We start from the raw sequence: 13,420 nt of genomic DNA, 5'->3' as shown, positions 1-13,420 counted from the left end.
GCCTGGAATGCTTACAATTCTGCCAGATTTCTGTCTTAAGGATACAAAAAAAATAATAAAATTATGTTTTAGTCAATACTAACAGCCCCAATACTTGACTGGTGTTTAATTTTACTGATCCCCAGAAGGATGAAAAGCAAACTTGACCTTAGCAAGAATTGAACCCAAAATATAAGAACTGAAACAAATAATGCAAGGTGTTTTCTCCAATGCTTTAAGGGTTCTGCCAATTCATCATTATTTACAACGAAAGAAGGTGGGGTGGGGTACCAACGTCATTATTTTACAGGTACTTTTTTCTGTGTGGCAGGAAGGGGGAGGGGGGCAACAGTAACAAGAAGACATAAAAGTGCATACTCAGGTAAACATACACAACACTACACATACACACATACTCATACACACCTCATACATACACACAACACAAACATAGGAAGTACATATCCGCACTGTACATCTACATTGAAACAAATAACACATACCCACACATATACACCCAACATACACATTTGTAACAGAATGAGAGTTCAGGAACACTGGAGGGGTGTCTTGTCTGATCTTGTCACATACAAGTTGAAGAAACGGAACCAAAGTCAGGCTGTCTTCAATAACAACAAATGGTAGTTTTATTCTGCTGTTCACAGGTAAAACAATATACATATGTATTTCTTGTGAGGAAACCGACATCCGAGTCCACAGGACTGTTTACACAAATGTTCACTCGTGTGAGCCAAGAAGATACGGTGTTCGTTCCCGCTTCGAAGTGAGAGCTTCTCTGTGCGTAGGGTGTTCCCTGAGAGAAGTCGAGCCACGTCTGATCACTAGCGCTGCTCTGCCAGAAAAGGACCAATTTAGTGGTCACGCCTTCAGGTTGCAGTTCCTGCGCATGAGGAAACTTCCGGTGGCCAACCAGAAGGAATCCAATTCTGTGCATGTGCACTGAAACTTACACAGTAGCGTCACTACACATTATACACACACAGGCACATTATATAAGCAAATACCCATACACACCCTCTGGCCATTTTGGTATTGACACTAACCATCCACCTCTTGCTCTTCAAAAGTCCTCTTACACCTCTCCTCTCAGGTGCCACAGTGAAATGCACCCAGTGCACTCAGTCAGGTATGAGGTCAAGAGGTCCTGTTTGGTCTTGTCAAAGACTTAGCAACTTCTCTAATGCTATGAGAAATTGCATCCAACAGACTCTGTGAAGTGGTTGGTGTTGGGAAGAGTATCCAACTATAGAAATCAAATCAAAAATCTATATATATATAAAGCTGAAGTTGTCTGTGTATGGCAGATTTGGTAGCCTTCAACTAACACTATCTCCTCCGAGACCCTGCAGCGCAAGTTGACCAAAATTGAGAGTAGAAGAAGAAAATTCAAATCGGACCATGTTAACACTAAAAATTATTTACGTCAAAAAGGTGCTTTTTTCTATGAAAATCCCTATTTTTTACAATTTTTTGACTGCTGTGTCGCCATTTTTTGGTGTATTTCAACCAGAAAAATGTTCACTTTAAGAGAATAACAAGCTACATAATGCAAAACTTTTACTTTTCAAAAATTCCAATTCTAAAGGTTCGAAACAAACCCGAGCAACGCTGGGCGATACTGCTAGTTACACATAAAAAGCAGATGTGGTCCTGTGACCCATCTAGAAACACAATGAGTGATGCGTCCAACCTGTACCAATGTGGACAATGGACATGAAATAGTGAGGACCTTGTAATATGCACAGATTAATACATGCAATGTGAGACACATAACAACATATGTACAATGTAGACAAATATAAGACTCACAAAACAGATGGAGTGTTTTAAATCTAAAAATGATAAACAGGATGGAGAGAGGAGAGCAAGTAATGAAAAAAGAAAAAAAAAAAAACAAGGATTTCTATTACCTTCCTGTTTCGTTCAACATGGAGCAGAAGATTGTTGATAATATCTAAGATTGTGGCATACTGCAACTGTAACAGAAACATTACAGATATACATACATACATACATACATACATACATACATACATACATACATATATATATATATATTATATATATATTATTACTTTACAATGTTAACTTTAATTCCCTCAGTCTTCAGATTGGGCAATGCCAGATGTCTCACTAATATATACACACACACTATATATATATATATATATATATATATATATATATATATATATATATATATGTGTGTGTGTATATATTAGTGAGACATCTGGCATTGCCCAATCTGAAGACTGAGGGAATTAATGTTAACATTGTAAAGTAATAATTTAATTTTTACAAAACTTCCGGATAAACAACAGGCACAGATCAAATCAACCACACACATTGACCACTGGTGCTTCAGAACATGAACAGCCAGAACTGCAAAACGTTTTGTGTGGTGTATCAATGTGCATACCAATTCCATACCGATATTTACAATGTGTGTGTGTATGTGTGTGTGAATGTCAAAGAAAGGAAGAGTGTATATATATATATATATATATATATACTTGTGTGTATGAGTGTGTGTATATAGAAGCACATTTATGTCTGTGCATGTGTTTGTGTATACGCATGTTATAACATGTATCCTCTATATAATAGCATGTGTGTGTGTGTGTTCATATACACACACATACAAACATTAGGGTAGTTGGTCGAATGGCCCCTTACAACTACTGCCTCTTTACCTCACCATCAATACTATTTATCAAATTTCAGAGTTTCTCCATCTAATGCAACATCGTTCTTTATCCTTGCTTTGGAATGTTATCCATCTCACACCAACACTCTTGCAGCCTTCCTCTGATACTTCTGACACACAGACAAGTAACCAAGTTCAGTTTTATTGGTATTAAGATTACACACACACACACACACACACACCAACAACATTGACAGGAATAGCAGTCTCTCCTGGGTCTGTGTTAGATACATCATATCTCACCTGGAAGATAACACCTTCCCTTTCCAAGAACAGAAAATAAGTACTAAATTCTTCATTAATAAAAGCAATAAAGATGTCTCTAGACATTATGAGAGAAAGTGTCGACTATTTCGCACCAGTTGACCAAACATTTCACACAATAACCACTTCTCATGAAACATGGCATTGTTCCTAAAGCTATTTACAATGTTATCCTGCAAGAAGGATGGTTTTGATGGCCATATCAAAGACACACTAGAACCAGAACATATCTACACCTTTAAAAGATAAGGAATACTGATGGAGCAGTCTGATAAAATCAGCAACTTTGAGTAAAAGACAAAAATAGGCATGATATTGTTCCATAGGAACAAAAACCATGCACTGTTGGACACGTCCACTGATTAGCGGATGTGAATATCTCACCTGAAATTGAGGAGAACGAAAGAACACCTGTGTGTGAATTAACGAGGAACTCACAGCTCTTGTATCTAGGTTGTAGCTTTTCATATGGACCTGTTATCATAGGTGCACGGGGTTGTGAGGCAATGGCTTTGTTAAAAAGCCTAGGAATATTGGCATTCTTCAAGAAATAACAATGCAAAGTGATTCATCTCCTCCAGATATAATTAGGGGTTCAATGATTATTTGTAAGACATTGCAGGGATTCTCCATTTGAGTTTCCTGGAATGAACATTTGCACACAATTGCATATGCCATACACATACAGTAACCGGAATGAAACACACACACTTCTGTACTTAAGTGACACACACACCTTTTATATACTCTTTACTCTTTTACTTGTTTCAGTCATTTGACTGCAGCCATGCTGGAGCACTGCCTTTAGTCGAGCAAATCGACCCAGGGATTTATTCTTTGTAAGCCTAGTACTTATTCTATCGGTATCTTTTGCTGAACCGCTAAGTAATGGGGACGTAAACACACCAGCATCGGTTGTCAAGCAATGGTAGGGGGACAAACACAGACACACAAACATATACACACACATACATATATATATATATATATATATATATATACACATATACGACAGGCTTCTTTCAGTTTCCGTCTACCAAATCCACTCACAAGGCATTGGTCGGCCCGGGGCTATAGCAGCAGACACTTGCCCAAGGTGCTGGGACTGAACCTGGAATCATGTGGTTGGTTAGCAAGCTACTTACCACACAGCCACTGCTGCACCTATGAAAGCAAGTTTATTCATACAACCATCCACACACACACACACTAATGCAATCCCATGTTCACAAACTAAACAATATGTGAATATATAGCTGTATCTATGTGTGTAGTTAAATATAGCAGTATGAGTATGGTTGTGTAACTGCATGTAGATGTATGTGTGTGTGTGTGTGTGTGGTGTAATTGTATGTGGGTGTTTGCGTTTATGCAGTTTGTTTGTGAATGCCTATGTGTATGTACAGTTGTGTATGTGCAGATGGTGTATAGCTGTATAGTTTGTGTGTATAGTTGTGAATAAGTGTTTGTGTATACACAGTAATTATATAAGCTGTCTCAATATCCCATTACTATTACCTGCCCCCAGTTAACTCATGACCCCCCCCCCCCGCAATCTCCCCACCACATACACCACTCTTACCCCAATGCACACTAACCTCCACTTAACCCCCAACATTCCCTCCACCTCACTTAACTCCATCCCTCCACGAGTAAATCACCCCTAACCAACCGCCAATTAATCCCCCAACTCATTACCCCCCCCCCCCGCAATCTCCCCACCACATACACCACTCTTACCCCAATGCACACTAACTCCACTTAACCCCCAACATTGCCCCCACCCCACTTAACTCCATCCCTCCACGAGTAAATCACCCCTAACCAACCGCCAATTAATCCCCCAACTCATGACCCCCCCCCCCCCGCAATCTCCCCACCACATACACCACTCTTACCCTAATGCACACTAACCTCCACTTAACCCCCAACATTGCCCCCACCCCACTTAACTCCATCCCTCCACGAGTAAATCACCCCTAACCAACCGCCAATTAATCCCCCAACTCATGAACCCCCCCCCCCCGCAATCTCCCCACCACATACACCACTCTTACCCTAATGCACACTAACCTCCACTTAACCCCCAACATTCCCCCCACCCCACTTAACTCCATCACTCCACGAGTAAATCACCCCTAACCAACCGCCAATTAATCCCCCAATTCCCCAATTCATTCGCACGCAAAAGCAAACCCTGCCCAGCAACGATTAACTCCCATTTTACCCACCACGTTGCTACAGCCCCCTCCAGCATTACTTCAACTTTCATCCCCCCACCACACATCCCTCCCTCCCGCCTGAACTACTATACCCTCCCCACCCCCACCCCAACACTGGTGACAGTGGTATTGGTCCTTACAGAGTTTGTGCAGACGTTGAGGTCGTGATGCAGCACGGTTGTCGTGTCCACTCCTTCTTCAGTCTGAATCATGTCGGATGGGTCTTCCATCGGCTGCAACAACAACAACAAAAACAACAGTTATTAAACGAGGCATGGATTAGTGGGAGGCGAACTCATACATTGTTCGCTTTCCAGACATTTGTACATTACTGCATACACTTTATACGCACTTTCTGACAAGTTGTGGTGCACCTGAGCACTATACAATAATTTCATTATATATTATATATATGAACACTGAGCAGTCAAAGAAAACTGATTCACTGTGGGTGGTCACAGTTGGATCATAGATGACTCACCTCTCAACAATAAATCTACAGCTGTAATAACTTTATTTCCACAAGGTGAGCAGACAAGAGACCACACATCAACAGATTTAACAACATTTGAAATTTTGGAATGCGGCCAGCAATTTAGTGTGGGGTGAGGGTAAGTCAATTATATTGACCCTAGTGTTCTGCTGGTACTTATTTTATTGACCCCGAAAGGATGAAAGGCAAAGTCAACCTTGGCGGAATCTGAACTCAGAACATAGCTGCAGGTGAAAGGCTAAGCATTTCACCTGATGTGCTAATGATTCTGCCAGTCCATTGCCTTAAAAATAATAATAATAGACCTTTTGAGCGGGATAGGCTACTCGACCAGAAGTAAATTCTAACTGAGCCCCACCTGCAAGGTCATGCGCTGTTTATCTTAATATGAGATCACCATGTCACGCACATATGGCTGTGATGCATGTGCCTAGTGTACCCTTATCAGACGGGTAGTCATGATGGGTATACTGGGCTTCGTATATTTTACCCCAGTGTCACTTTGATGGCATGCACTGCTCTCTCACTCAATAATAATAATAATAATAATAATTGTTCTATATATATATAATACGTGGAGGCGCAATGGCCCAGTGGTTAGGGCAGTGGACTCGCGGTCGTAGGATCGCGGTTTCGATTCCCAGACCGGGCGTTGTGAGTGTTTATTGAGCGATAACACCTAAAAAAAAAGCTCCACGAGGCTCCGACAGGGGGTGGTGATCCCTGTTGTACTCTTTCACCACACTTTCTCCTACTCTTTCTTCTGTTGGCCTGCTCGCTTAGCCAGCGGGGTGGCGTCATTCGAAGGCTAAAACAATGCGAACGCATTGTGACCAGCGATGTGTAACAACATCTGATGGTCTGGTCGGTCACGTGATCACGTGATATATAATATGGGCTTCTTTCAGTTTCCATCTACCAAATCCACTCACAAGGCTTTGGTCAGCCTGAGGCTATAGTAGAAGACACTTGCCCAAGGCGCTACACAATGGAACTAGAACCATGTGGTTGGTAAGCAAGCTACTTACTACACAGCCACTCCTGCACCTATAATGATGATAATAATAATAATAATAATAATAATAATAATAATAATACTTTAAGAAAAGTTACATGATTTAACTGACCCCATTATGTGACTAACATTTTGTTGTATTGATTCCCTCCATAAGGATGAAAATCAAAGCTGACCACATCAGAATTTGAAAATTCTGAACATAAAGAGCTGGAACATAAGATGCAAGACATTTTGTCTGATCCGCCAGTGCTTCTGTCAATCCACTACCCTAATAATAAGGATGATGGTCTCTTGTGATTTGTTACAAATATGGTAGATGAGGTGTGAAGAGACATTACAAATGGTGGCTGGTTTGTAGAGAATTACTTCTGAATGAAAAACAGGCAACAAAAAGACATATAACAAGTATGAAATAAGACATACAAATTATAGAGATGTCACAGAGGTAGTGAAGTGTGGTGGTGGTGATGGTGAAAATTGTTTTGTAATGGTGAGGTTTCTTACCAGAACTTCTGGAAATTGTTCAGATTCCACTTCCCCATAGCCAGCATAAAAAAACTGACATCGACATCGAGAGACGATCCTTTGAAGCTGGACACCTTGACCACCATTATTCTAAGAGAAAAACAGAAAATATTGCAACAAATCACACTAGTAGTAACAGTGTACTTATTCAGGTCTATTCTCTTTTAGTTTGTCTTGTTTGTTTTTGTCCTTGTCATATACATTCACAAGCAGTATCGCCCGGCGTTGCTCGGGTTTGTAAGGGAAATAACTATAAAGCATTTTTAGAGAGTTATAGCCAAAAAATAGCAAAAAATGCATTAAAAATGGAAAAAAATTATGGTAAATTTTTTTTTTAAATCGTTGACTCATCGTAGACATTTTTAAAGAGTTACTTCCCTTTATTAAAAAAACTATACATTAAAATGGAAAAAAATGATGGTAAATTATTTTTAAAATCGTAGACTCATCGTAGACACGCGCTAATACCCAGAAGGGCTCGATATGAATCCCAACTATAAGATACCCGGTTTTGGTTAAACTGCATCGCAAAATGTGGGAGTAGTTAGGAATCTAAATCGGAGTAGACAGACACACAATCTTTCTTTTATATATAAAGATTAGCTGTTCCCAGAAGCTTCCTGCTCTGTTGTTGCCAAAATGGAGTGGAATCAATGTTAAAAGCATGAAACTGCTAAGATGTCTTGGGCATTGACTGATGAGGAATCAGCTGCAAAATTTCCATGTACGTTGGTTTTGTAGCATGGCTTTGTTTATTACATGGCACAATGCATTTTATACATGCAAGATTCGGAGAGAGAGGGAGAGAGACATTTCTCTCCGACATAGAATATCACAGTGAATGTCTTTCACATTCTAGGATACACAGGACATGTTAAAAATAAATACACACACGACAGGCTTCTTACAGTTTCTGTGTACCAAAATCCACTGGCAAGGCTTTGACCTACCAGTAGGTATAGTGGAAGACACTTGTCATAGGTGCCATGCAGTGGGGCTGAATCTTAAGCGTACCTGCATCTATAAACAGCCACACCTGTGCACACACACAATATACTATGATTACCTGGCTGTGTTCATATATACCCCCATAAGACTATACTTATTTAGCTGTGGCAATACAAATGCTGTGAGACAATAATTACTTTACAGGGTTTATATACACCACCACAATACACACTATTTAGCTGTGGTGATACATACACACATACATATGCACGGTAATACTATAATTACATAGGTGAGTTTATATGTATATATATATACAATAAATAATATTAGGGTAATAAGAATTATAGAAATTATTATTACCAGTGGCCTAGTACAAAAAAATTAGTCAATAGACTATATACACGATATATATATATATATATATGTATGTATGTATGTATGTATATTTATGTATATATATATTACACGCACACACACCATAATACTGTAACATGACAGTCACCTGTTTTGCTATACGCCACTATAATTGCTTAGCTCTGCTGATAACTATTGTCACACTATAACATTATAATCGTTTATTTGTGTGTGCTGACAGCTCCTAACGACATCATAGCAAATTAGGAGACAAAATAACTATTTAACCAACTGAATATAATCCTTTTTTAACCCTTTAACATCCAGACTACTCTGTCAAATGTAATGCTTACACATTCACATTATTTTGAATTGATCATGAATCATCATGAAAATTTTGATGACGTGATTGTTTATTTTTAGAATGACATTGTAGGGTAGGTGTGAGAGGCCTGATCCGGCCAGTTTGAACATGAAACAGGTTGAATACATTGGCTGGATATGGTCAGTTTTTAAGTGCTAAAGGGACAAGCTGACAAAGAATAGAGCAGTTACTTACCAGTCCATTATCCCCAACTGTGCTGTTGACAACACCACCAACACTCTGGCCACTGCTGACCATTTCTGGTAGACCTTCCAGGTCAAACTCTGACCGGTCTTCAATGTTTTCTTTACTGAGCCATGCAATGTCTTCATCGTTAATTACTTCTCCAAGATCTACTGTGGCATAATACTGCAAAGACAGGAGGAAGAATTTACAGTCGAATCACAAAGCAAAGGTTTCCATTAACTCTGCACCCAGGAGGAAAGGGTTTTTAGATGATGGGGGACAAATCAGAACATCAATGGGGCTACTAGGTAGACTTTAAAGGGGCTGTTGTCTATCCAGTCATCCAATTCATCTACACACATACACACATCTTTTATTTGTTTCAATCAATGGACTGTGGTCATGCTGGGGCACTGCTTTGAAGATTTCTAGTTAAACAAATCGACTCCAGTACTTTTTTTTTTTAAAGCCTGGTACTTATTCAATTGTAATCTTTTGCTGAACTGCTAAGCTATGTGGATATAAACAAACCAACATAGTTCATCAAGCAGTAGGAGACAAAGACACACACACAACAGGCTTCTTTCAGTTTCTGTCTATCAAAGGCTTTGGTCAGCCAGGAATTATAGCAGAAATCACTTGACCAAGGTGTCACACAGTGGGATTGAACCCAGAACCATGTGGCTGAGAAGCAAGCTTCTAACCACACAGCTATACCTGCACCTATATATATATATATATATATATATATATATATATATATATATATGTTCATTTATAAGTGCTACTGGTAAAATATAAGCCAGTGCCATCTGTGACATGGTCAGGTCATTTGTGACAAAACAGCCATCCCTATCAAGCTTACTTGGAGAGGAAGACAATTTCTGGGCTCAATAGGATGAAAAACAAAACCTGTGAAAGAGAGGATGAATTCAGGCAAATCAATGGCTGTTCAATAGAATGTATCTGTATATACTCTTACTCTTTTACTAGTTTCAGTCATTTGACTGCGGCCATGCTGGAGCACCACCTTTAGTCGAGCAAATCGATCCCGGGACTTATTCTTTGTAAGCCCAGTACTTATTCTATTGGTCTCTTTTTGCTGAACCGCTAAGTGACGGGGACGTAAACACACCAGCATCAGTTGTCAAGCGATGGTGGGGGGACAAACACAGACACACAAACATATACACACACATACATATATATATATATATATATATACATATATACGACAGGCTTCTTTCAGTTTCCGTCTACCAAATCCACTCACAAGGCATTGGTCAGCCCGAGGCTATTAGCAGAAGACACTTGCCCAAGATGCCACACAGTGGGACTGAACCCGGAACCATGTGGTTGGTAAGCAAGCTACTTACCACACAGTCACTCTTGTGCCTATATATATATATATATACACACACACACACACACATATGCATGTGTTTGTATTTATATGTGTATGTTCATTGAAGAGGATCTCTTACTTAAAACCTGTTTCTGCTCATCTTGCTTTTTCTGTCTGTTGCTATATTAATGGTTTCAAACATTTACACAGAGACATCCATCACCAAACAAGTGTTTGGCTCTCTCAAAGTCAATCTACAGCTTCGAGAGTTACACAAATGCTAGAACTGGGCGCCACTGCAAAGTGCCAAGGACTCCAAATTTGCCATCAAGATGTAGGACAAGATACTGTGATAGCCTCGGCTTCAGAGGCCCACAGCTCTTCAATATCCTCCCAAAGAACCTGAGAGACCTGCATGGGGTGGATGCAGATGTCTTTAAAATAAAACTGGATCTCTTCCTGTCAGGTGTCCCAGATGAACCAACTTCACGACAGGAGGTGCAGACGAGGGCAGCTGCATCGAACTCTCTCATGCACCAAATGGCAATTGCTAAAAAGCATTCGTGAAGTAAAATCATGTAGCAACACCAAATGGCGGTGCCCCAGCATGGCCACAGCTCGTGAGCTGAAACTAGATAAAATAAAAAAATAAAAAATGTTTTTTTCTTTATTTTTTTCCTCTCTTTCCAGTTGAAAGTCAAGACATAGACATCATAGAACCACAAACAGATCGCAGACCTTTCATTGAAGTAACTGGGCTATTATACCTATCTGCTGCAGTAAAATACCACCACTTTCATAGTTGCCTCCACTTGGGAAGGAGAAATTGTGATTTGCTGGACACTCATGTGGCTGTGTCCATTGCTGAAATGTCATCAGTGTCAGGGAGACGAAATTTGGGTCTTGCAACACTGGTTTATATCTCTGGGATTGGACAAATGATGTAAACACCTCTGATGAGGCCCCAATCATCATCATCATCATTTAACGTCCGTCTTCCATGCTGGCATGGGTTGGACGGTTTGACTGGAGCCAGCCAGGTGGAAGACTACACCAGGCTACTGTGCCTGTTTTAGCAATGGTTTTTATGGCTGGATGCCCTTCTTAACACCAACCACCCCACAGAATAGGCTCAGTGCTTTTTATGTGGCACAAGCACAGGCGAGGCCAGTTTTGGCATGGTTTTTACAGCTGGATGTCCTTCCAAATGCCAACCAATAAGGTTCAAAAATCAATTCAAGTTGTTCGTCATTTTGTTTTTTCAATCTACAGGCAAAAATAAGTAAATCTGATAGGTTTGTATGTATACCAAATAGGTTTAAACATAGTATGAGTGTGTGCATCTATAGATATAGACACTAATAGTTTGTTAGTGTGAAGGAAGCAAGTCAAAGAAGAGAGGAGGAGGAGGTATATCTCACCTGCATGCATTCCAGAGAGCCAACCCAAGTGGTCTTACTGCACAGTTGACAACCTTTCCAGAATGGTTTGTGGATACAAGAGAGAATCTGTGCCTTTGCTGCACTGACTATGACATAGCCAACAGTTTCACAACCTTTTAACATTACTTGACTGTTGAACAGTTCAACTGTAAAAGAAAATATACGAGAGAGAGAGAGACATGTGTGAGTGGTGAGTAAAGAGTACTGGGGGGAGTGGGGGGGGGGGGCTGTAAGAAATACGTTAGCGGAGGGACACGAGAGGGTAAGCATAGGGGAAATGAGTAAGTGCATAATTATGAAAGGTGGAGATATATGAGAGATATTGATGAGAGGGGAGGCAGATTTATGAGAGCCTGTGTAAGGTGATAAGGGATGAGAGGGGTTGGTATGGGAGAGATGTCTTAGTGCAGCAGTTCTGAGACTGATAAATACTAGCCCCCTCCCCTCAAAAAAAGATCAATGAAATTAATAAAGAGAAAAAATACAGATAGCACATATAAGGATACAGTCTGCAGAAAGACAAGATGGAACGGACAGAACAAGACCAGGCACGAGGAATGGAAAGTCATTTGAAGAGGTTTCTGAATGTGTGACGAAAGAACTCTGACAGATAAACTAATAATAATAATAAAGCTAAAGTGAAGATCAGATAAACAGAGCGTGTGTTTATTGACAAAATGATCGTCCCCAAACATTACAATAAGTGTTGAGATTCATATAAATCTTCATTCTTCATTCGATATTTAAGCAAATTTAAAAAGTGGGAAACCATCTTGATTTTATTAAACATGACAACTTATCCACTGCCTTTTCAACCTGAAAAGTCATCCCCACCCTGTAGAAGTGGAGGCTTGGTTCCCTGCCTATAAGAAACACTGTATCAGTCGGTTGCCAAATGTAGATTTAAATGAAAGTGGATGCCAAGGGAAGTAACTCTGATGTCACAGAGAATTTGTAAAAAAAGATATTTCACTGTTGAATACTGAATTACAGTGAAAGTGGCTGAGTACTCCACAGACACATGTACCCTTAAAGTAATTCTCAGTGAAAAGCACTAAGTCCACTATGCTAAGTGGCTGGTGTTAGGAAGGGCATCCAGCTGTAAAAATCTTGCCGAAACAGTCACAGAAGTCTAGTGCAGACTTCAGCCTGGCCAGCTCTTGTGAAACCGTCCGACCCATGCTAGCATGGAAGGCAGATGTTAAACGATGATGATGGGGAGGAAGAATCAGTCTGACGCAGTGTGTGTGACAAGACTTTTATGTTACAGGTAGAATCCACCTTACAAGCTTCTACACAATTTTCAACAATTCAGTTTTAATCACAAGGGATGGCGTGACCCACAGCTAGTGACAATGACATTTGACCAAGATGCCAGACAGCAAGGTCAAAGCTGAACTGCATGGTTGCAGAGTGAACATCTTGACCACTTGGCCAAACTGCACCTACTGAAATATAATATTTATGTAAATATAATATTCATATAAACTTAATATCTATACAAATGTCATCATCATCATTGTTTGACCGTGGTCGAGACAATGGAATT

At 40.0% G+C, this 13,420-nt stretch overlaps 1 protein-coding gene across 4 annotated transcripts in view; it reads right to left on the bottom strand.

Moving 5' to 3' along the window:
* The window catches only part of LOC115224231 (protein KIAA0100), a 437,418-nt gene that overhangs the window by 34,511 nt on the left and 389,487 nt on the right, over positions 1 to 13,420 (bottom strand). For all 4 annotated transcript variants that reach the window (XR_005003864.1, XR_005003866.1, XR_005003865.1 and 1 more), the window contains 5 exons: positions 11,851 to 12,017; positions 9,094 to 9,267; positions 7,209 to 7,319; positions 5,334 to 5,426; positions 1,911 to 1,976 (listed from right to left, as the gene is read on the bottom strand). Coding sequence is in view for 1 of the 4 variants with exons in the window: in XM_036513442.1 (XP_036369335.1) it covers positions 1,911 to 1,976; positions 5,334 to 5,426; positions 7,209 to 7,319; positions 9,094 to 9,267; positions 11,851 to 12,017 (611 nt within the window). In the remaining 3 variants the exon portion in view is untranslated. The remainder of the gene's footprint in view (positions 1 to 1,910; positions 1,977 to 5,333; positions 5,427 to 7,208; positions 7,320 to 9,093; positions 9,268 to 11,850; positions 12,018 to 13,420) is intronic.

Source organism: Octopus sinensis, linkage group LG25, assembly GCF_006345805.1.
Source record: "Octopus sinensis linkage group LG25, ASM634580v1, whole genome shotgun sequence".
NCBI classification, from domain to species: domain Eukaryota; kingdom Metazoa; phylum Mollusca; class Cephalopoda; order Octopoda; family Octopodidae; genus Octopus; species Octopus sinensis.
The sequence above is the reverse complement of the archived record's forward strand: the minus strand, read 5'-3'. Positions and strand labels throughout refer to the sequence as shown.